Source organism: Podarcis bocagei, assembly GCF_964188305.1.
Source record: "Podarcis bocagei genome assembly, chromosome: 3".
NCBI lineage: Eukaryota > Metazoa > Chordata > Lepidosauria > Squamata > Lacertidae > Podarcis > Podarcis bocagei.
Window position 1 is genome coordinate 12,704,310 of NC_138127.1, and position 21,191 is coordinate 12,725,500.

General features: G+C 45.7%; 1 protein-coding gene and 1 long non-coding RNA gene across 4 annotated transcripts in view; both read left to right on the plus strand.

Annotated features, from left to right (window-relative positions):
• Positions 1 to 21,191, plus strand: part of LOC308584470 — a 479,498-nt gene that overhangs the window by 392,637 nt on the left and 65,670 nt on the right. The gene's annotated exons all lie outside the window — the stretch shown is intronic.
• Positions 12,835 to 16,423, plus strand: SOX11 (SRY-box transcription factor 11). Its single transcript, XM_081187908.1, has one exon. It carries the CDS (start codon positions 13,199 to 13,201, stop codon positions 14,471 to 14,473), a length of 1,275 nt encoding a protein of 424 aa, XP_081044034.1. The 5' UTR covers positions 12,835 to 13,198; the 3' UTR covers positions 14,474 to 16,423.

A 21,191-nucleotide genomic window follows, 5' to 3' on the forward strand; every position in this document is an offset into this window, starting at 1 on the left:
CTGAATAGCCTATTGGCCCCAGCTCTTTTCAGGTTTAATGACAAGAGGAAGCAAGAGAAGAGGAGCTTTATGATCAGTTTCTTTCAGCTAAACAGTATTATTGTTTTTATGCATAGTTTTAGTACAGCCATTAAGTACTTTGCATAGTTTGGATTTTTCACACATCTACAGGTTTGTGCCCAAACCATTTAGGAGAATGACTAGGAATGAAGAAATCCGCTTTATTCTTCTTCTGAAGAAAAGGTTCGAAGGAGCTGCTTTTTGCATTCCTCAAACCTTGCCTGTCTGTCCTGTGACTATATTTTCCTCAGATGTTTGTCTAAGAGACGAGAGACCCACTTGAATCATTTGGCAAGTTTTTGTCAAGCTTTAAAAATGGTCTGCTAATGAAGCATTTGGGCCTCTCTGTGGCCCACAACAGGCTTCTTACCTTACCCCACAAGTTAACTCACCATTGCTCATCCATTGCTCACAATTGCTCAGATCCCACAGAGCTTAATAAGACGAACAAGCTATACAGGTAGATGCATTTTCCCCCAGGTTAACTCTTTGTCTTTACAGCTAATTAGTAGACAGTCAACACAGCTTTCTCCCTTTGTACCAGTGTGATTAAGCTGTGGCCCTCAAGATGCCCATGGACTACAATGCCCATCAGCCCCTGCCCAAGATCCATAGTAGCTGGGGCTGATGGGAGTTGGAGTCCAAGAGCATCCAGAGGGCTACAGATTTCCCACCGTTACTCTATGTCAATATCACTTGCACAACCTTCTCGTTACCACTTCTATGCTGGTGGTTTTTATCTATTCTGTTTTTAATTGCTTATTGCTTGTATTTTTTTTTTTGTAAATATAGAAAATGTGGCTGATAAATTATACTGTTCACTACCCAGAGAATGATAGTTCTTGGAGGGTAAACAAATGTTTATAGCAACAGAAGACAAAATTAACTCATCATTTATGAACAATACGAGAAATAGAAAATCTGTACGCATTTTATGCAATATGGTACAGTTTGATTTCCCACCCCCGTCGTATCGATCAACATTTTGATTCAACACAGCTACACAGACAGACGTGGTTTTCAAGATAGGAGATCCTTAAGAGACTTGACTTCAGAGCTATCTTGATGGTCACCTGTCTTTTCGTTCCAGTGGTATTGCCTTTGTGAGAGCCAAGAAATTGCGGGGGCAGCATAAGCGTACAGCTACTATGTTATGTTACTATGTAGAATCTCTTTGCTTTGCACAATAATCAAAGAATCTTTTTGAGGTTTCATGGTCCTTTGAACATACAGCTTACGTGTTGCCTTTCCTGCTGTGTTATGAAATCCCAAATAAATTTTAAAAAACCCCAACCCACATATATTACATCTCCATCCCACTTTTCTTCCATCACCAAACCCCAAGGTAGAATAGATGTTCTTCCCAGGAGGTCTGCCATCCTGACATTGACTGAATGCAGACCTGCATACTTTCAGCAAGGTGGCTGACTTCAAATCATGCCCTGCACACTCTCTCTCTCACACACACAAACATGTGTGTGTGTGTGTGTGTGTGCGCGCGCGCGCACGCCAAAAAGTGTCCATATGCCCATTAATAATCTTCCAAACACAGGCAAAGTAGAAATAGGCTAGTTGTACCATGAAGCAGTTCTGCTATTCAAATGTTATTCTGCTTTTGCCCATTAGCAGATGATCTTTGGCAGCAGAAAGTGAACCAGAAGTGACTCATCAGGAGGTGAGAATAGCAGCAAACCTCTTCTAAAGTGGACTCAGAAAATACTTTGGGTTAGGCTGACTAGGAAATGCTCCCGAGGAGAGTCATTCTTTCTCATCCCCATCTCAGATGATGAGAACTGCAGTTTTAAGTCTCCCAGTGCCGATTTGCAGCTGTGGGTGCCATGTGCAGATGGAGAATTGAGCATGCCAACGGGGCACGATGAATCCAGCCAGATCAGCTCATGCCACAGTGAGGATTCTTGATGGACTATGGATGTTCCTCCAATTAGACATTCAGTGGGGGCAGAAGAGATCAAGGTCCTCAGTGATTAATGACAGTGATATCAGGTCAGCATGTGCAAAGCCACTTTAGCTCATGGCAAGATGACTGGAAATCAGGATGGGCTGCCTGAAAACCATGGTAGGTTGGAGTCTGGTTTCCACTCTCATCATGGTTTCCACTTTACTGTGCTGCCACAGTTCCAAAGAACCAATATCAAGACTTGGACAGAGCAATCTCTCGAAAGCTGGGGAAAAGATCCAGAGCCCATTATGGATGAACTATCTCTTCCTAAAGACTCTGGGCTAATGCTGGCCAGAGCAGAATGCAGGCATAGCTTTATCCATCTTCTCCTTATTGGAACAGGCAACAGCCTTTAAATAATACCCACCATATTGAGAACAAAAAAGGCACTGATGGGTTAATTGGGAGGAGGCCGAGCACCTTTCCTGTCTTGCAAGGTTGGTTTCAGTTTTCCGTTGCTTGTTTGCTTCTTTTGCAGTCAGTAATGACTGATCATCTTAAGTAAAGGAAGCTTTTCAGACCTTATATCGGTGTCTATCTTCCTTGGCATAAGACAACTAACTTACTCTGTAGCCTCCAGGGGCCTATTGAGGGCTGTCTGAGTGGTGTGCATGCACTGAGTGCTGAGCTGAGGGGGCACCATCTCAAAGCCCGGTAAGAGAGCTGCTGGGGTTTGGGTGCCTCCTTACCTGCCTTTTGGCCTTGTAAGGGGGGCCATAATACCCAGGTCTGCCACTGCAGTCCCCCTTTCCTGTGCTTAGCCTTCTCCTATGAATTATCCCTCCCATCGGTTTCCATGTAGGAGAAAGTAACTAGGTAAAGTTAAAGGGACCCATGACCATTAGGTCCAGTCGTGGCTGACTCTGGGGTTGTGGTGCTCATCTCGCTTTATTGGCTGAGGGAGCCAGCATACAGTTTCCAGGTCATGTGGCCATCATGACTAAGCCACTTCTGGTGACCCAGAGCAGCACACGCCGTTTACCTTCCCGCCGGAGCGGTACCTATTTATCTACTTGCACTTTGACGTGCTTTCGAACTGCTAGGTTGGCAGGAGATGGGATTAAGCAACGGGAGCTCACCCTGTCGCGGGGATTCGAACTGCCGACCTTCTGATCGGCAAGTCCTAGGCTCTGTAGTTTAACCTACAGCGCCACCCACGTCCCTAGAAAGTAACTACACTGACACAAAAACCCCTTTCTTCCTTTCTTGGGGACTTGTCAAAGGAACAGGAGGGCTTTGGATCCTGTCTTTCTACACCCTGACTCTCTCACACACATACCAGCCTGTTCCTTTTAATCCCCCGACTAAGCTGCTAACAGTAAAGGGACGATGGCAGCAGAGGTTGCCACTAGGGCAGCAGGATGTTGGCTTTCCCAGTTCAGGAAAGCTGGAGCATGGAACTAATGGTAGATGTTGCTTCAGCAATGAAGCAATTCAGGCTGGGAAGTAATGCAGCAGGCATGGATCCATGCAGGTGCTTCCAGGATCTTTCCCCTTCTCTTCACAGGCAGCTAGCTGGGCCTGCTGGTGGTGGCTCCTTCCTGTTTGGTCCACCATCTTCTCTGCACCTGTGGTTCCAGGGGATATGCAGGAGAGTCTGAGAGCCAGCCAGGAACCCAATCAGCTGGTGTGAGGAGCTCCAGTCCTGGGACATGGACTTCCAGGTCCTATGGCTCTTTGAGGCCATTGGCAGTGTGTAGATCTGTGGAGGTTCCAGCTCCCCATCTAATGAGACCTCAGGTTCAAGGTCTCAGCAGGGCTGGATCCTGACATCTGGCAGTCCCACGGTGTTGCACCTGTGTGGATCTCCGCAGCAGCATCTTAGCAAGAGGGAGACCACAAGCTTACTGAGCAGAGGTAGTGGCCTTCAGCATAAGACAACACTTCTTTAAAAGCTGTTACTTTTGCAGGAAGGCAGCCAACCTATTTCTCCCTAATAACGTATAGGGAATATATCAACATATCAGTTAGCTGCAGCAGTCAATGGCTTCTGTTGCAACAAAAAACCAACTTTTTCTGATTTAGTGCAGGCTGATCTTAAAAAAAATATACAAGACACATAAAAAATATGTTGTTACCGGCTAAGCACGCTATAACTTTTTACATGGTTTCCTTTGGCTTTGCAATTCAAATGATCAGCTGCTGTAAATCAAGGGCCCAGCCCTTTCAAAGTGTGCCTCTGCCTTTGCAAAAATGGCATGGCAAAGGTCCAGATTTATTATCTCATTTATTTCCATATACAATGAGCTCAGTTTGCAAGTAAATTTCTAAACTTCCAGCTGCATAAACTCTGTCTGTGCTTTCATAGTCACACTGGATTCCTTCCATCTCATGCATCATTCCCTGTAATAAATATCATGTGGGCCAAATCCTGTGCAGGAACGCAATCCAGGGCAAGCTGTAGCCATTGGTGGGTTTCCATTAGTGCGCCTGGTACGATAACACAGGTGTAATGAGGGAATTAGTTGGCCGGTGGAACATTTATTACTGCTTTATGTGATGTGCAGGATGGAAAGCAGTCAGCTTGAATTTTAAGAACTTAGGCTGCATATATGAGGCATGCTGAAAGAAAACAAAATACTTGAGAGTGGGGAAGAAGAAGAAGAGTTTGGATTTGATATCCCCGTTTTATCACTACCCGAAGGAGTCTCAAAGCAGCTAACATTCTCCTTTCCCTTCCTCCCCCACAACAAACACTCTGTGAGGTGAGTGAGGCTGAGAGACTTCAAGGAAGTGTGACTAGCCCAAGGTCACCCAGCAGCTGCATGTGGAGGAGCGGAGATGCGAACCCGGTTCACCAGATTACAAGACTACCGCTCTTAACCACTACACCACACTGGGAGACATGCAACGATTGGAGTCAATTCACATCTTTATAGTTGTCATATCATGATCTGAGGCTTAAGGGACGAGGCGTGAAGGATTCAGAAACATCCCATCTTAAGAACAGAGATATTTTATTTAAACTTGACCATGCCCACAAACAAATGGGCCACTAAGAAAAAAACGACAGCATTCCAGAATCCATTGATTGTGACATTTCAGACTGCTGCTTACAAAATATCAGTACAGATTACCAAGCATTATGGTTCATGCACAATCCTGAAGAGGGGATAACTGCTCTCTTCTTTTTTTAGTGATGCCTCTGTATTGTAATGTGCACAGAAATACCCTTCAGTGACCAGGAAAGCCAGTGTGATGGAGTCATTAGAGTGTTTAACTAGGACCCAGGAGACCAGGGTTCAAATCCCTACTGGGTCATAAAGTTCGCTGGATAACCTTCGGCCAGTCATTGCCTCTCAACCTAATCTGTCTCAAATGATTGTTGTGGGACTTAAATGATGAGGGGGACAATCCTATACACACACCATAGAGCTCCTTGGGGAAAAGGTGGCTATATAAATGCAATCAATCAATGGGGTATTTTACAATACTTTCAAGGCTACTGAAATTTAGTAAGGTAAAAAAAAAACCATTCCATGCTGGCCTCTGAGTAAGCTGTCCTGATTGGGAAGCTTCGTTGGTCCAATTCAGAAGAAGCTGAAAAGGAGAGGATATGGATGGAGAAGATCCTGAGTGAGAAGCCTTTGCTGAACCTCCCTGGTTCAGTTCAGCCTCAGGCAAACTTCAAAGTGAAGAGTAGATGGGACAATGACGTGGTCTTCAAGAACTGTGGAAAGGGAGTCGATGAGATGAAAAAAGACTTGTCAGTGACACACTGCGGTCTGAATTTCACAAAAAGTTCATGGAGAAATACATCAAGTACTGTAATACTCCCCCCCCCCATTTTGAATGTGCTGTTTCCTTCTGAAAAATGTGGTTAAAATGAAAATCTGGCAACGAGTAGCAGTTCTCCAAGTCACAGCTACCTTCTTAACATAAAATGACCCTGCCTCTGGAATACTTCCTTGTTTACTTGTTTTAGCTTGGAGCGTTAATTTCCCAGAAATATTTCGTTTTGTTGCTATGAAATTACTTGTACAGTGGTACCTCGGGTTAAGAACTTAATTCATTCTGGAGGTCTGTTCTTAACCTGAAACTGTTCTTAACCTGAAGCACCACTTTAGCTAGTGTGGCCTCCTGCTGCCGCCGCGCTGCCGCTGCACAATTTCTGTTCTCATCCTGAAGCAAAGTTCTTAACCCGAGGTAATATTTCTGGGTTAGCGGAGTCTGTAACCTGAAGCGTATGTAACCCGAGGTACCACTGTAATGGCCTTTCTGTAAATGTTTTGAAAATGGTGTACAATAAATCCTTCTCTCTAAAAAGAAAAAAGGTGGGGGTCATTCTCTGTAGTCTGACCGTCTCCTGCAGCACCTGATCCTCAAAGGTATGCTGACACTGAGATGTAGAATGCATGGCCAAGCGTCTCAATAACATTTGTCTAAACTTAGTTTAGGGAAAGCAGTAATATTTAATTCCCATGCAAAGGAACCAAGAGATGCTGGCCAGGGAGAAGTGAGGACAGGAAACAGAATGAAATGTGCCAGCTCTCTCCCCACACCCCACTCCGTCTGACAGATTACTCTAAAATGAGCTAGTGCAGACACATGCTTAGTTCATAGGCCCATCAAAACTCAATAGTCCAGCGCACTCAAACATGACTATAAATCTGTGCGTGAAGGTTGTTAAAGCTGAGGTCTCCCCATCCCATCACGTAAATGTCTATGTTAATGTTAGTCGCCAGCTGTGACCCTTTAGCTGATAACACCATGTTGTCATCACATAAGAATAATTAATAAAAGCGAAACAAATAAAGCCTATTCTCTTGCAAAGTGCCTGTAAAGATTCGGTTCAGCCAATTTTCAAATTTCCCTGTGAACATCCATTTGGAGCGCATTCCAAATTTCATTGCAAATGAATCCAGAGATTTGGTTTCATTGGGGTTTTTTGTTTGTTTTTGTTTTAACTGCATTCAGTATTTAACCAAGTTATCAAGCGTATCATTATTTTCCACCCCAAAAAGTCCCATTACAAGCTTCAGTTTAGAGGTTTGTGGATTACAAGTTGGAATTAATATACATGTATAACGACTCATTAGGACGTGGGTGGCACTGTGGGTTAAACCACAGAGCCTAGGACTTGCCGATCAGAAGGTCGGCAGTTTGAATCCCCATGACGGGGGGGGAGCTCACCCTGCTCCTGCCAACCTAGCAGTTCAAAAGCACATCAGGTACCGCTCCAGCGGAAAGGTAAACAGCATTTCCGTGTGCTGCTCTGGTTCGCCAGAAGCAGCTTAGTCATGCTGGCCACATGACCCAGAAGCTGTACGCCGGCTCCCTCGGCCAATAAAGCGAGATGAGCACCACAACCTGAGAATCGGTCATGACTGGACCTAATGGTCAGGGGTCCCTTTACCTTTACCTTTTAACAACTCATTAATGTTTGGATTCATTCCTGTAAGGCACACCTAGTATCTTGTGTCAAGTGGAAGATTGGAAAAGGCAGTCGAAGAAGCACCTCTTTGCTTGCCTGCCTGAGCCCTGGCCATTCTGGATGAGACCCCTTCCTTTAACTAGCATGAAGGCACCATTGCCAGCCACTCTTGGGCTGCTTGAGCACTTGCTTGGTCAGGCATTCCGCAGCAAGGCATTCCACACCCTTTTGGGATGTGGAGCTCCCACTTTGAATCTACCCCACAAGAGGAGGTGGGCGGCAACCGCCACCAAGCCAAGCACTCCTTGGCTGTCAGCATCTGACTAGGCTGGGGGGCAGCTGAAACACCAGACTGGGCAATAGCCATTCACCGATACAGTAGAGGCCTTTAAATGGGCCTCCTCTCAAGCCTTGCCCAGTCAAGTCTTGCTAGAAAACGCAAAGTCTCATGAGATTTAGCAGTGTCTTGTGGGGCTTAGCAAACAAAGCTCCACAGTATTTGAGGCAACCCCCCTGCACAAGGGTGGGGGACCTGGATCTGGTCAGACTCCTCATGGGCCAAGTTTGACAGGGGGTTGGAGGGACCCACCTGTCAATCACCTGGTGTCGCAGTGACATATCTTACAGTAAGTAGTGGCTGTTAGTGAGGCAGGGTGTGATGTTGTCAAGGGATGGCAGTGCTGGCAATATCAGGAAGCTCTCTGTCAGTTGGCATAATTATCTGGAATAGTCCTGATATTATGTTGTGGATACGTCTCTCTCTCAAATCTAACCTAGTAGCCAAACAGTTAAATATACTGTGCTATCTGATTTCATTTTCTCCCTCTTCGTTTGCACAAACAGAGGAAAATGTTTCATTGCTTGCATTTCTCAGAACACAGCCTCCTGTATATTTCATAAAGTCTCGGTAGAATAGGTTAAAGATAGAACTGCATAATTAAATTTTTAATTTTGACAAACACCCTGGGTGTCTGCATCATGCCTTGTGGCAGTTATGTTAACCTCTTGCCAGCTTGACAATAAAATTATATAATATAGCATAGCAGGCAATTTGTGATCCCAAACTCAATTATATTGGCATGTTTTTCCTTTAGCAGACAGCACTTGGTGTAAAAGAAGTTGTTTATGGAGGCAGACTATGGGAGCTTCCACATATTGACAATTTTCTCTCATTCCTGTCTTTTGCTGAGAATCCAGATGACATTCCTCCCAAACCATTACATTCCTGCTTCCCAATTCTAAAACAAACAAAATGCATCACTCTGTCTCTTTAATTGCTGATTTAATTGTATTTTTGGTGTTTTCACTGCAGATGTTCTACGATATCTGAACTGAATTACTTTACTGAATTTGGAGGTATGGTTTGTGATATGTGTGTTGATGGTGTGTAATACAGTGGTACCTCGGGTTACATACGCTTCAGGTTACAGACTCCGCTAACCCAGAAATAGTGCTTCAGGTTAAGAACTTTGCTTCAGGATGAGAACAGAAATCGTGCTCCGGCGGCGTGGCAGCAGCAGGAGGCCCCATTAGCTAAAGTGGTGCTTCTGGTTAAGAACAGTTTCAGGTTAAGAATGGACCTCCGGAATGAATTAAGTACTTAACCCGAGGTACCACTGTATTACCTCTGTCCATTTTCTGAGCACCTTCCCACCATTACAGTAGTACCTTGGAAGTTGAACAGAATCCGTTCTGGAAGTCCATTTGACTTCCAAAACATTTGAAAACCAAATTACAGCTTCGGATTGGCTGCAGAAAGCTTCTGCAGCCAACCCGAAGCCGTGGAAACCCTGTCAGACGTTTGGGTTCCTAAAGAACGTTCGCAAACCGGAACAATCACTTCCAGGTTTGTGGCAACATCTGAGTTCCAGGGTGTTCGGGGTCCAAGGTACCTGTTTTATAATGCAGCCTTTGGCTGGAAGTAAAACTGTAGGAATCCCACTACAGCTAAAGGCCAAAATAAGACGAAGTTAACATAGGGTCTGACAATTTCACCTTTTTTCCTTTTCTTACATCGAAACTGTAGCAAAACTAGCTGCAACAGTGACAGAGGGGAAATCTTGTCAATGTTACTTCTTTGTTACAAAATACACCCTGTTTTTGATGAAAACTGAAGATGTAGCAGATCGTCTTTCCTTCACCCCTTCATCCACTCTGACTTGAGTTTCAAGGATTGAAAGATGGGAAACGGACAAACCAGCCACTTTGATGCCATAGGAGCTTTTCCTGGGAATGGAGAGAGAGGGGGGATTTCCTTCCGCAATTTTAGTTCATGATATCATGTATCTTCCCTTGCAGTGAGAAAATTCCTCCCCGCACCCAACACACACACACACACCTCCAGTCTCCAGACCAGAAATCAAGTAGCTTTATTGCAGTCCAATGACACATTCCTGCCAGGAAAAAGCTCTGAAGGAGGCAGCAGGGGAGGTTGTGGCTTGGTAATGGGTGTGGCCTGCAGAAAGTCTTGAGGGCCAGAGAGAGAGGCATGGAGGGCCATATTTTATTCCTGCAGCTGAGGTTACCCTTCTCTGCTTTTACAGAGAAAAAAAGAGTGACTTGTTCAGGTTCCCCGATTGTTGCAATGGTGCCTGCAGGTGCTTTAGTTAAACGGACTGGTGTGGGTAGCCAAAGTCTCCCCAGCATAGCGTTTCCCTTCTGAAAAAGAAATTTATGTGGGAACTTCATTTTGGGCAGTTATCATTGGAACAGGCTAGTGCTTGTATGCTACAGTAAGTTCACAACTTGCACTGGTTTTACTTAGGTGATCACAGCTTTCTACAAAACACCAATAGATAGACAGACAGACAGACAGATAGATAGATAGATGATAGATAGATAGATAGATAGATAGATAGATAGATAGATAGATAGATAGATAGGATACCCTTGTGCAGTGGTCCCAGAGGACTGACTTAAGAGCTTTTTCTGCAAAAGGTTTTCCCACTGGGCCTTCATAAGATCTCATGGGGTCTTTGTGAGATCAAAGGCCATCCAAGATCTTGTGAACACCTCGAAAGTGGTAGGAATGCCCTTTGCTTCTAGAAACCATTTTTAACCCCTCCGTCTTGCTTACAAGCCACTGTGAGGGTTGTGAAGTATCTCAAACGGCCCCGAATCTCACAAGATCTTAGACAATGGGGGCGGTTCTGGGGAATCATTCTGACTTTATGTGATTTTGCATTTACATGCAACTCCTGGGAATGTAACCCTCGCATAAATTGTGTTCATATTGTATTAATAAACGTGGCATTTTTTTGGTGTCAGAGAACTTTTGTTATTGGCCAGTACAGAAGTGTGGGGAAACATGTAGCATGCAAACCAGTGTTTACTGTGAGGGAGAGGCCAAGATCTGCTCACTTCAGGAGCTGTGTGTGTGTGGTCCATTCTAACCTTGACCAAGAGGTTAAGCTTACTGATAAAGACTTATACTTGTGCGTACTCATGTACATTCCTCCTCCATCATTCTATTACCAAGTACCCCGATGACTTTTTATATGTTGATATTCTTTATTGTGGGGTGTTCGTTGTTTTTTTTAAAAAAATCTTGTTTCTTGTAAGCAGCCTTGGTGGGTTTTGTATCCTGAAAGTTATGAAAGGTATGGCATGAAAAGAATTCAAACAAAGCAAGATGGTCCTCTCTTCATTCACTAAATTAACCATTATGCAGTTTTATTATGCAATGCATGCTACTTATTCACTTGTGTTTGTTGAGTCACCAAAGATCTGTGAACATAAATGCACCCCTCTCTTTTTCAGAATTGTGCACCCAAACTCTCATTCCTTGAAGGTTTTTAAGCAGTGCTTGGATGGTCATCTGTCATGGATGCTTTAGCTCAGATTCCTGAATTGCAGGGGGTTGGACTAGATGACCCTTGGGGTCCCTTCCAACTGTACGATTCTATGAATGCCTGTAGCACTCTTATTAACATTGCTGCAACATTGGAGTTACATACTGTTTGATGATGGACCTGAAGTTGGTTGTGTTAGTACTGTATAATCAGTCCTAGTTAAGTATGCATGTGCTGGTGCAAAAAGAAAAGAAAAGAAAAGAGCTTTAAGATGAGGCCATAAATCTTAATTTTCCAAAGTCTCATTATGCCCTAACCCTATATGGCTTGTAAATACAAGCACTTTGGCATTCATAACACTCAAAGCACCTCTGAGTCTCTCTTGGGCTATTTGCAGAAATGTGTGAACACTGTTCATGCAGAACGAAAAGGAAGTTAGTTTAGATTGAGTGTCTATTTTACATTTTAATCACAAATGTGGGGCAGTCCAGATTTACACCAGAGGTGGGGCTTGGGACATTGCGCTGCCATTGACAGGACTCACCCTCTCCTGTTTCGCCAGAGTTTGGCTATGGTGTGGGTAATCTTATGTTTCCGTTACCATATTATAAAGCATCCCAACTTGCTTTTGATTCTTCACCCCTCCCCCTCGCTCACCAAGGAGAATGATGGGTTAAGGAAACGGAGAACAAAACAAGTATTAATGGGATGCATTTCGTTGAAAGGGGGTAGTGATAAGATATGAATAGAGGTAAGTACTTGGTATTAGTTGACGACAATTGGATTGTGTAATGAAGACAAACACGAAAGCGAGTTTTAATACTTCACTCCTAAAGTCTACCAACAAACAGTCCCTGGGGCATGAGAAACGCCTACAGTGTTGCTTTCAAACGGGCGCCACTGACATTAACCTATCAAAAGCGCGCGGCCGCTAGTCTGTTCCGCCTGCTATTTCTTTTTGCAAGGCAGACGCGAAAGGCACCAATATAGCTCGACTTTGGGATCTGGTAGGATGGGAGGTCCGGGGAGGGGGCGGGATTGGGAAAGAGGAAGGAAATCAAACAATATGCAATCCGGAGGATGTATATAATAATTGTTTGTCTCGCCAAAATGAGATGAAATGAAAAGGCGAGCCTCCCTTTCAGAAGCTCGCGGTACTCAAGCGCCACCTACAGCTGCTGCGCGAAAAGCAAAACCCCGAAGCAGGAGGCGATGCCCCGAGGACGCGCTTCGATTCCTACAAGCCATGAGCTCACCCAGCACGACACCCGGCGATGTGGGAATCATCTCTCACCAGATTCACCTTGGCGGATTCTGGTAAAGAAAATAATCACCGTAAATGCTCTGCAAAGGCGTCCGGGCTCTAGGAAACCGAAGGAGAGGAGAGGGTGAAATCATTAATCCAACTCAGCTTTAATGATCCATCTACGAGCCAGTCGCTGGCTGTCTCCCCCTCCCCACGAAGCTGCAAGCCCGGCCCCCTTCGCACTTCCACCCGTTTGCAAGAGCCGCGGCGAAGGGGGTGTGTCTGCAGACATGTGGGGGAACTTAATAAAGGCCGAGGGGAGGAGCCGAGGGGCGGAGCGGAGCGGCGCCATTGGCTGGCCCGGGGAGTGATGTCACCCATATGAAACCCTGATAACTAGTTCGGAGAGGACCCGCAACTTTTGCAGAAGGGGGAGTGTGATCCAGCGACATCTCTGGGTCCGGGCGGCTGCTGTGGCTGCTGCAGGGGGAGGGGAAAGAGCCGGAGCGAGTCCTGCTTCTGCCGCTGCTGGAGGAACGGCCAGCGGCAGCAGCCCAGGGAGAGGAGCAGGAGAAGGAAAGGAAAGGAGGAGTGGGGGAAAAAAAAAAGCCGCTTGCAACTTGCACCCCGGGCGTCACCTTGCAACCGCTCGCTCGAGGTGTGCAAGCAGCCGGTGGGAGCCAGCAAAAAGGAAAAAGAACATTATTATTATTTCCGAATAAAACGCGACAAGGCAAGCAACTCAAGCGAAGCGACACACCCCCACCATGGTGCAGCAAGCGGAAAGTCCAGAAGCCGAGAGCAACCTGCCCCGAGAAGCGATGGATACGGAGGAAGGCGAGTTCATGGCTTGCAGCCCGGTGGCGCTGGACGAGAGCGACCCGGACTGGTGCAAAACGGCCTCGGGCCACATCAAGCGGCCCATGAACGCCTTCATGGTGTGGTCCAAGATCGAGCGGAGAAAAATCATGGAGCAGTCGCCCGACATGCACAACGCCGAGATCTCCAAGCGCCTGGGCAAGCGGTGGAAAATGCTGAAGGACAGCGAGAAGATCCCGTTCATCCGCGAGGCCGAGCGGCTGCGCCTCAAACACATGGCCGACTACCCCGATTACAAGTACCGGCCGAGGAAAAAGCCCAAAATAGACCCGTCCGCCAAGCCCAGCAGCGCCAACAACCACAGCCCGGAGAAAAACACACCCACCAGCGGCGGAGGAGGCGGCAACCACGGCAGCAGCAGCAAAAGCGCCAAAAGCTCCAGCAAGAAATGTAGCAAAGGGAAGACGTCGTCGTCTCCGCCGAAGCCCGGGACGAAGCTGGCGGCGCACCCGGGCGACTACGGCGGGGACGAGTACGCCCAGTTCGGCGCGCTGAAAGGGGGCGGCAAGGCGGCCAAGTGCGTCTTCCTAGACGACGAGGACGACGACGAGGAGGACGACGACGACCTGCAGCTGCGGATCAAGCAGGAGGACGACGAGGACGACGACGAGGAGGAGGAGAGCCGCCGGCAGCAGCAGCAGCAGCAGCTGCGGCGCTACAGCGTGGCCAAAGTGCCGGCCAGCCCCACCTTGAGCTCGTCGGCCGAGTCGAGCGAAGGCGCCAGCCTGTACGACGAGGTGAGGGGCGGCGCTGCGGCGCACGGCGCCAGCGCGGGCCGCCTGTACTACGGCTTCAAGAGCATGCCCAAGAGCGCCCCGCAGGCCGGCCTGCCGCCGGCTTCCTCCCGCTCGATCTCCACTTCCTCTTCGTCGTCCTCCTCCTCCAGCAGCGGCAGCAGCAGCGGCGGCGAAGAGGCCGACGACCTGATGTTCGACCTGAGCTTGAATTTCTCGCAGCACCCGCACGCCGCCTCCGAGCTGGGCGTCGGCTCGGCCGCCGGGAACCTGTCGCTCTCGCTGGTGGACAAAGATCTGGATTCGTTCAGCGAGGGCAGCCTGGGCTCCCACTTCGAGTTCCCCGATTACTGCACCCCGGAGCTGAGCGAGATGATCGCGGGGGACTGGCTAGAGGCGAACTTCTCCGACTTGGTTTTCACCTACTGAGAGAGGAGAAGGACGAGGAGGAGAAGGAGAAGCGACGGGCAGGTGAACAAGCTGAGAGAGCGATCAAAAGGACTGGGAAGCAGAGAGAGGGGCAGATCGGGGAAAGAGAGATGCTTACACGCTGAAAAGTGGTGGAGTTTTGAAGTAACGACGACAAAAAATTGTCTTTGGGTTGTTGTTTTTTTCCTTTTCTTTTTTTCTAAATCTTGAAGTTAGTTCCAAACCGAGTCTGGAGTTGTGATTTTTTTTTCCTTCCCGTTTTTGTTATTTTTCCCTTCTGATTTTAATTGGTGGTCGCAACAGCAGCAGCAAGGAGAGAAGCAGAAAAAAAGCAAATGGGACTGGGGGTTACAAAGATACAGAAGGCGCTGTTTGAAGCTTGTGGGTCTTGCGATTGAAGTCTGGAAGATGGTCTGCAAAAAAACGAAGAAGAAAGTCTTTTGGCAGCACAACTATTACTCAAGGGGGTTTGTGGATTTTTTTGTTTCTCCTACAAAGATTTTTAAAGGACCGTTCTGATTTTTCTGATATATTTCTCTCTTTCTCTCTCTTTTTTATTTGTAAAAGGGACCATTGCAACTGTTTTTGTTTGTTTGGAGGGAGAAAACTGATGTCTTCTATGCATCCGATTCTTAACAAAGCTGCAGGGAGCTTGGAAAAAAAAATGCAGACTGTACAAACGCTTACAAAAAACAAAAACTGTGAACTGACTTAAGATCAGAGTTTACTTTTCAGATCAAATTGTTTATGGTTTTACAAATGTGATTTCTACTTGCCAACATTTTTTTTGTAACTTGTTCCCTTATACCTCCTTGATTGAATACCAGACAGCCTAGACCTCAGTACACAAAGGTATTGAAACATTTTTGATACATAACAGACCTCAGTCTTTTTTAAAAATTAATATATTTTCAGGCGTATTTTTGTACAGTGAAAGGGAACATTCTTGCTGTGTTTTTTCAGTAAGACTTTTCAGGCACTTCTTCCCTTTTATTTTTATGTTTTATTTTTTTCCTCTGTTTTTAGCATGCAAGTTATATGGGTACGTTTATGTCCTGGTTTTAAAAGGATTAAAAAAATCCTTGCATCTAAAGGCCTTGTGGTTTAAAAAGAAAAAAAAGAAACACTTTTTTGTACAGCTATAGTTCAGATTTGTTCAATATTTGTAGGTAAAGATTTATTGAAAATGGTGATATAGACCTCAGAGCTGTTATCTTAGTTTAAAAGATTGTATATGTACTGTACTATAGTAGGAATTTATGTATCTCATATGCTGTGATATGTGGATGGGGGCCCAGATGGAAGGTATGAAACTGGATTCTCGACTTTTTTTTTAAGCAAAAAAAAAAAAAAGATGGAATGGGAAAAAAGAAAGGCACATAGTAAAAAGAAAAAAGTTTCTCATTTTGTGCAATATAAAGTACAGACCATCTGCGTATTTTGTAGCAAACAGTGGCAAAAAAAAGCAGACGTGTGCACTGTCGACATCATTGCCTGTTTGTTTTTTTAAAAAAAGAAATGCTGAAAGTCTGTATCTTGACAATTTTAATAAATCAGCTGGAACTGATAGAAACTCGATTCGCTATTAGTGTCTATAGAAGGGGCGCTGGTGGAGACGCCATGTATAATAGCCAACCCCTCCCTCACCCATGGAGGAGCCTTAGCTGAGGCTTCAGGGAGTCTTATGGGGGGGGGGAGCGAAGAGAAAAAAGGGGGAGGTTGAAGGTAGCATATAGACTTTTAAAGGGCTGATCCTCCTCCTCTTTTTAGACCTCTTCCCTTGCTTTCTCTCTCTCTCCCCCCTTCCAATATCCTCTTCTCCCTCGCGCCTTCTCCCTTTCTCTCTCCCCCTCTCCCCTCAGTTATCCCCTCCTTCAGGCTTTTTCGTCGGAGGTACTGAGTGGGCGGAGGCGAAGCAGGAAGGCTGAACCCGGGGAGGGGGAAGCGGGGGGGAAGAAAAGAAAAGGCAAGGCGGTCTGGGCTCTCTGGTTCAGCCAGTGCGTGTTTTCGGGCTGTGCGTTTGGGCGGCGCGCGCGCGGGGGTTTCTTCCTGTCAAGAGAGAGAGGTGGCAGCAGGTACCAAGGATGCTCGCGTCCTTGGGAGCCGGCAGGGAAGGGATTGTGTGTTTGTGTGTATGTGGGAGCTTCGTGTAGCTGTTCTGTGTTGGAGGCGGGCGGGTCACCTTCAGGCTCTGGCTGTGTGCGCGCGCGCATTTCTGCGACTGAGGCGAGAGGTTTATTTCTCACAACGGTCTCTCTCTCGCCTCGGACTCCCTCCCTGCTCTCCACCCTTCTCTCAGGAAGAAAATAAGATTTTTATTTATTTCTCTGAGGAGAAGGGACGCCTTTTTCTCGCCCTCCCTGCCTCCTTTCTCGACGCGCTCTCCTTGAGGTGCTGTTGCGGGAGGCGTGAAAAAGGAGGGACGAGGGTGCCTTTCCTTCAGGCAGCCTCCTGGGCTGAGGCGGCGAAGGGGGTGTGTCTTGACCATGCGCGGCGGGCGCTCGGTCTCCGCTCGGAATGCTTGTTTGCTGCGTCGCCTCAGGAGCGCGCGGCTGGAGGGGGATGGGGACGAGGAGTGACGTCGGCGTGTGTTGTTTTTGGGGTGGGGGTGGGGTTCGTTCGGTCAAATTTTCAGTCTGAGCCGTGCCTATTTTAGCCGTGGATAGTTGGAAGAGCGCGCCGCTTGCCTCCCAGACCGTTGCTTCCGTTCTCCTCCTCCTCCATCCTCATTTCCAGAGGAGAAGGGGGCGTGGGGTGCGCGCCGCCGTCTGGCGCGCCAGCTCGGAAAGGGAGCGAGGGGGTGTGAGAGAGAGAGTGCGCGCGGCCGTGTGTGTGTGTGTGCGCGCGCGCGCGCCGGGATGGATGGAGGAGGGGAGGCGGCTGGCTGGGGAGACAGCAGCGTGAGCATCCATCTCCCCTCCCCCTTCCAGCCTCTGTATGCGCGAAGGGAGGCTACCTTTTCTCTTCAGCGGGGGGAGGAGGGCTGCTCGTGGCTTCTCTCATTTTTCATCAAGGCAGCTCTCCTCTCCTCCCCTTCTTCCTCCTCTTCTTCTTCCCCCTCCCCTTCAGCTCCAGTTCATCCCACAGCCTTTCGACTGGATATAATTGAAGAGCCTGGTGTGTGTGTGTGTGTGTGTGTGTGTGTGTGTGTGTGTGTGTGTGTGTGTGTGTGTGTTTTATAGGCAACTTGGATGTAGTCCTTCGCTTCCAGGCTCCCCTTTCCTTTCCAATGGACTTTTATATTGAGCCTGTGCAGAACCCAACCGGCAGCCACCTCTTGAAGCTGCCGTTGTGGCTCTTGCTTTCCTCTCTTTATTGGCCTGGGCGGGACCTCTGGGTAGCTGTAAAAAGATGCTCTGGAGGAGAGGAGGCCTTTTTGCATCTCCCTTGCCTTATTACACTCTTGCTTAATCAGCAGCCAGAGCAGCAGGGAGCCGCTTTACCAATGAGACATGCTCCAGTTCCCTTTTCTTTACTGAGACCTGGGCCTATAGATGGGCCACAGGCAGGGGGGCTTAATCTTCTGCCCCAGATTGATAGATATTTTCATGCACATTGGAAGGGGGAGGGGAAACAGCAACAGCATGCTATTGCGTTTCAGTCTTACACTTTGGACAACAAAAACGGATGAATGTTTTAAGTAGACTAAAATCCTATGCATGTTTTCTGAAGAGGTGAATGCCGTTGAGTCCCAAGTTGGTATAGGATTGCAGCCGTAGGTAGAAGGATGGCCTGTGGTGGGAGGCCATCCTTTTTTCTTTTTAAGTTTTACAAATAAATCACTTGCACAATTGTCAGTACACTTGTGCTGGCAAACTTCAGTGTAACCAGCCCTAACTATGTTTTACTCAGAAGTAGGTCAAAGAAAGTTCAATAGAATTTAGGGATAAGTAGGTGTGATTACATTTTACCTGCTCAAACAATTAGGACTTGCTTTGGTGTGTGAAACATACTTAGGATTGGGCTGTTGGTAGTTTACATGGGCATTTTACTCTCTTGGCAACTCTAGAAACCAGTGCTGTAGGCTTTCAGGCTTGCTGAAGGTCAAGTCCTGCCTACACATTTGTATGGCATAAATAGAGCATTACAATTTATGCTTATAATCCTTGACATCTGGGCATCTAAATTTTAAAATTAGTTTATTGAATGTTTTAAAACTCTCCAAATCAAGATCTTCTCATTCTAAATGGGGGGGGGGGGAGTTTGGCCTAAAGGTTTGTTGGGCTAAAAGATCTTGGCATAACTAGAAATTGTAATATATCTTTCATTGTGTAAGTATGAGTCACTGTGTTTAATATAATACCCAGAAATACACTTGGCTATTGATAGCCTTCAATAATACAAAGATTCTTTGGTGGTGGGGTTGGTCCTTACATTATTAGTGTATTTATAGCTTCTTTCAAAAATTGTATTGCAATCTGTTGAAATATTTGAAAGCAAAAGAAGCAGAAAGAGAACTCTGCTCAGCAATTTAGCCATTAATTTTGTAGATGAACACCACCAAGTTCATCCACTGGGCCTGATGAAATCCCAGACTTTACTAAGCCCAAACTGAGCTAAAAGGTTTTCATTCTCTTAACTATGGTGCATGTTCATTGGTAGAGATGGTCTCCCAGTCTCTCTATTTTACATGCGTCCTTGTTTATGGGTGGGGGGGGAAGCAGTGGGATTGTTGCTGGTATTTAGTAAGCTATGTGTTAACTGCATTAAAGTTAAGAGTGCTCTGCATTGATAGCAGGAACTATGTTCCTAGCCTCTGCCTCTTCACTTCTTATATGTAGTTTGTATGTGTGTGTGCGTGCATGTGTGTGTGTCTTAATTCATCTAGATATGAACTATTTGGATTAAGTAGTACAGCTGCATTTGCTCTATTGTGGGAGTGGGTTGGAAACAACTTTTCCAAAAGCAAATCTGAAATTATGTGGGTTTGATGGAGGGACTAAGTTTAGGGTTTGAATGAATGTGCAATATACAAGGAAGAAGAACTTGCATTTTGTCTGGAAAGTTTTGTTTCCCCCTGCCTTCAATTTATCCATTTATTGGGTAGGTTTTTTTTCCGAATTCAAGAAGAGAGTATTGCCATTCAGTCCTGTGAAACTATTAGTTTTTGCTGCTGCTGAAATTCATGCCAAAATTCCCACTGTTGGTGGGTGGAAAGCAGTCTTGCTGTCAGTAAAACTGTCATTGGGGCAGACTGCTTTCCAGTGCTATCATTGCAACCTTACAAAGAATTAAGATCCATTTGGCTCAGTAGGACCTGCTTCCAAGTAAACCTGCACTGCATGTTTACTATCATCATAGTAACATACAAGTTCCTGATTCTTCCTTGTTGAAGTGTACATGTGATCTTTGCAGACTACTTCAGGCATAGAAACCCTCTGCTGCCACAACCCTTGGCTGTTTCGTTGCTGTCTTTTTAATAGTTCCTCGGCACTTTTCTTCTCTGTGGGTGAGGAGATGCATAAAACAAAATGTTTTAACGATTGTCAGCTTTTTAATATATGAAAATTTCCTGATCTATAAAGGAAAACATTTAAAAAAGGCAACCTAAGATTTTTTTAAAGACACTTTTTGGAAGGTGAAATCCAGTTTGTATCTTTCCTTCTGGCTAGGTCCTCTCTAATGTTAGAAAATCTAATTCACAAAATGTTTAATTCTTTAAGGGCAATATATATGACAGATTAAATAGAAAAGATTGATTAAAAAATGTCTTTTAAAATTGTATTTACTCAAAATATGTAGATGTCCATACATGCAAAAGGTAACTTTTTCCTAGTGTAGTAGCTACAAAAAGTGATTCGAACCTATGAGGCCTTAACGGCCATTCATGCCAATGTAAATTGGTTATAAAAGTATAGTTAGACCAATCTCTATTGAATGTGAAGTCAGAATCAGGCACTGAAGACATTTTAGTCTTTGGAAGTCTACTCTACAGAACTCTCTTGGTTCTATATCTCCACCTTTGTCACACATTCCTATTTTATGGCCTGGTAAGATCCTCATCCTGCACTTCTTTGAGTCTGATTTGTAATTTTCAGTGTTTTGAATTTTGGGGCCTTGATTCTCCAATAGGTTGAAACCATAGTGTTCTGTTTTTGTTTTTCACAGCCTCACCCCTTATTCTTCAGTAGTTACAAGAACTAGGGAGAAATTCCTAACTTTTATCTTTGTATTTCAACCTTTTGACTCCCAATCTCTCTATCTTCTTCTTCTTCCTCCTCCTCCTTCTCCACACACAGTAAGTTGTGGAGATTTTTCTCCCCTCCCCTTTCCACACACTACCTATAGCAATTAACTGCCTACTTGATTTTTACCCTCCCTTCATGGATGCAGTGAATTTTTAAGAGAATTTCACAAGCAAGTAGTTTTTTAGTGAGTTTAAAAGTAAACAGAGTTTTAAAAGCCTATTTTTATATTCAGTATAAAGCACAAATGTGCAGAAAGTGTAGAATGACTTACAAAAAGGGAAGTAAAAGTCCATAATATTTCATGTATAAAAGTAATACCTTGATCGGGTATTGGTCCTCCTAGAAAAGCCCAGTAGTTATGCCGGTGCAATGCTAGGATTATAGAAACATCTAGAAAATGACGGTGGATAGCTATTTCAAAGGAATGACTTCTATGAATAAAAGCAACCCCAAAATCACTTTGGCCAAGAAGGGGTTGGTGGTTCTCAAGGATGCACAGTCAACCTGGAAGTTTGAAAGTGGAGTTCCCT

What these genes read in the sequence shown, in the direction of transcription:
- SOX11 (XM_081187908.1), top strand. Translation starts at nt 13,199, where the DNA reads ATGGTGCAGCAAGCGGAAAGTCCAGAAGCCGAGAGCAACCTGCCCCGA.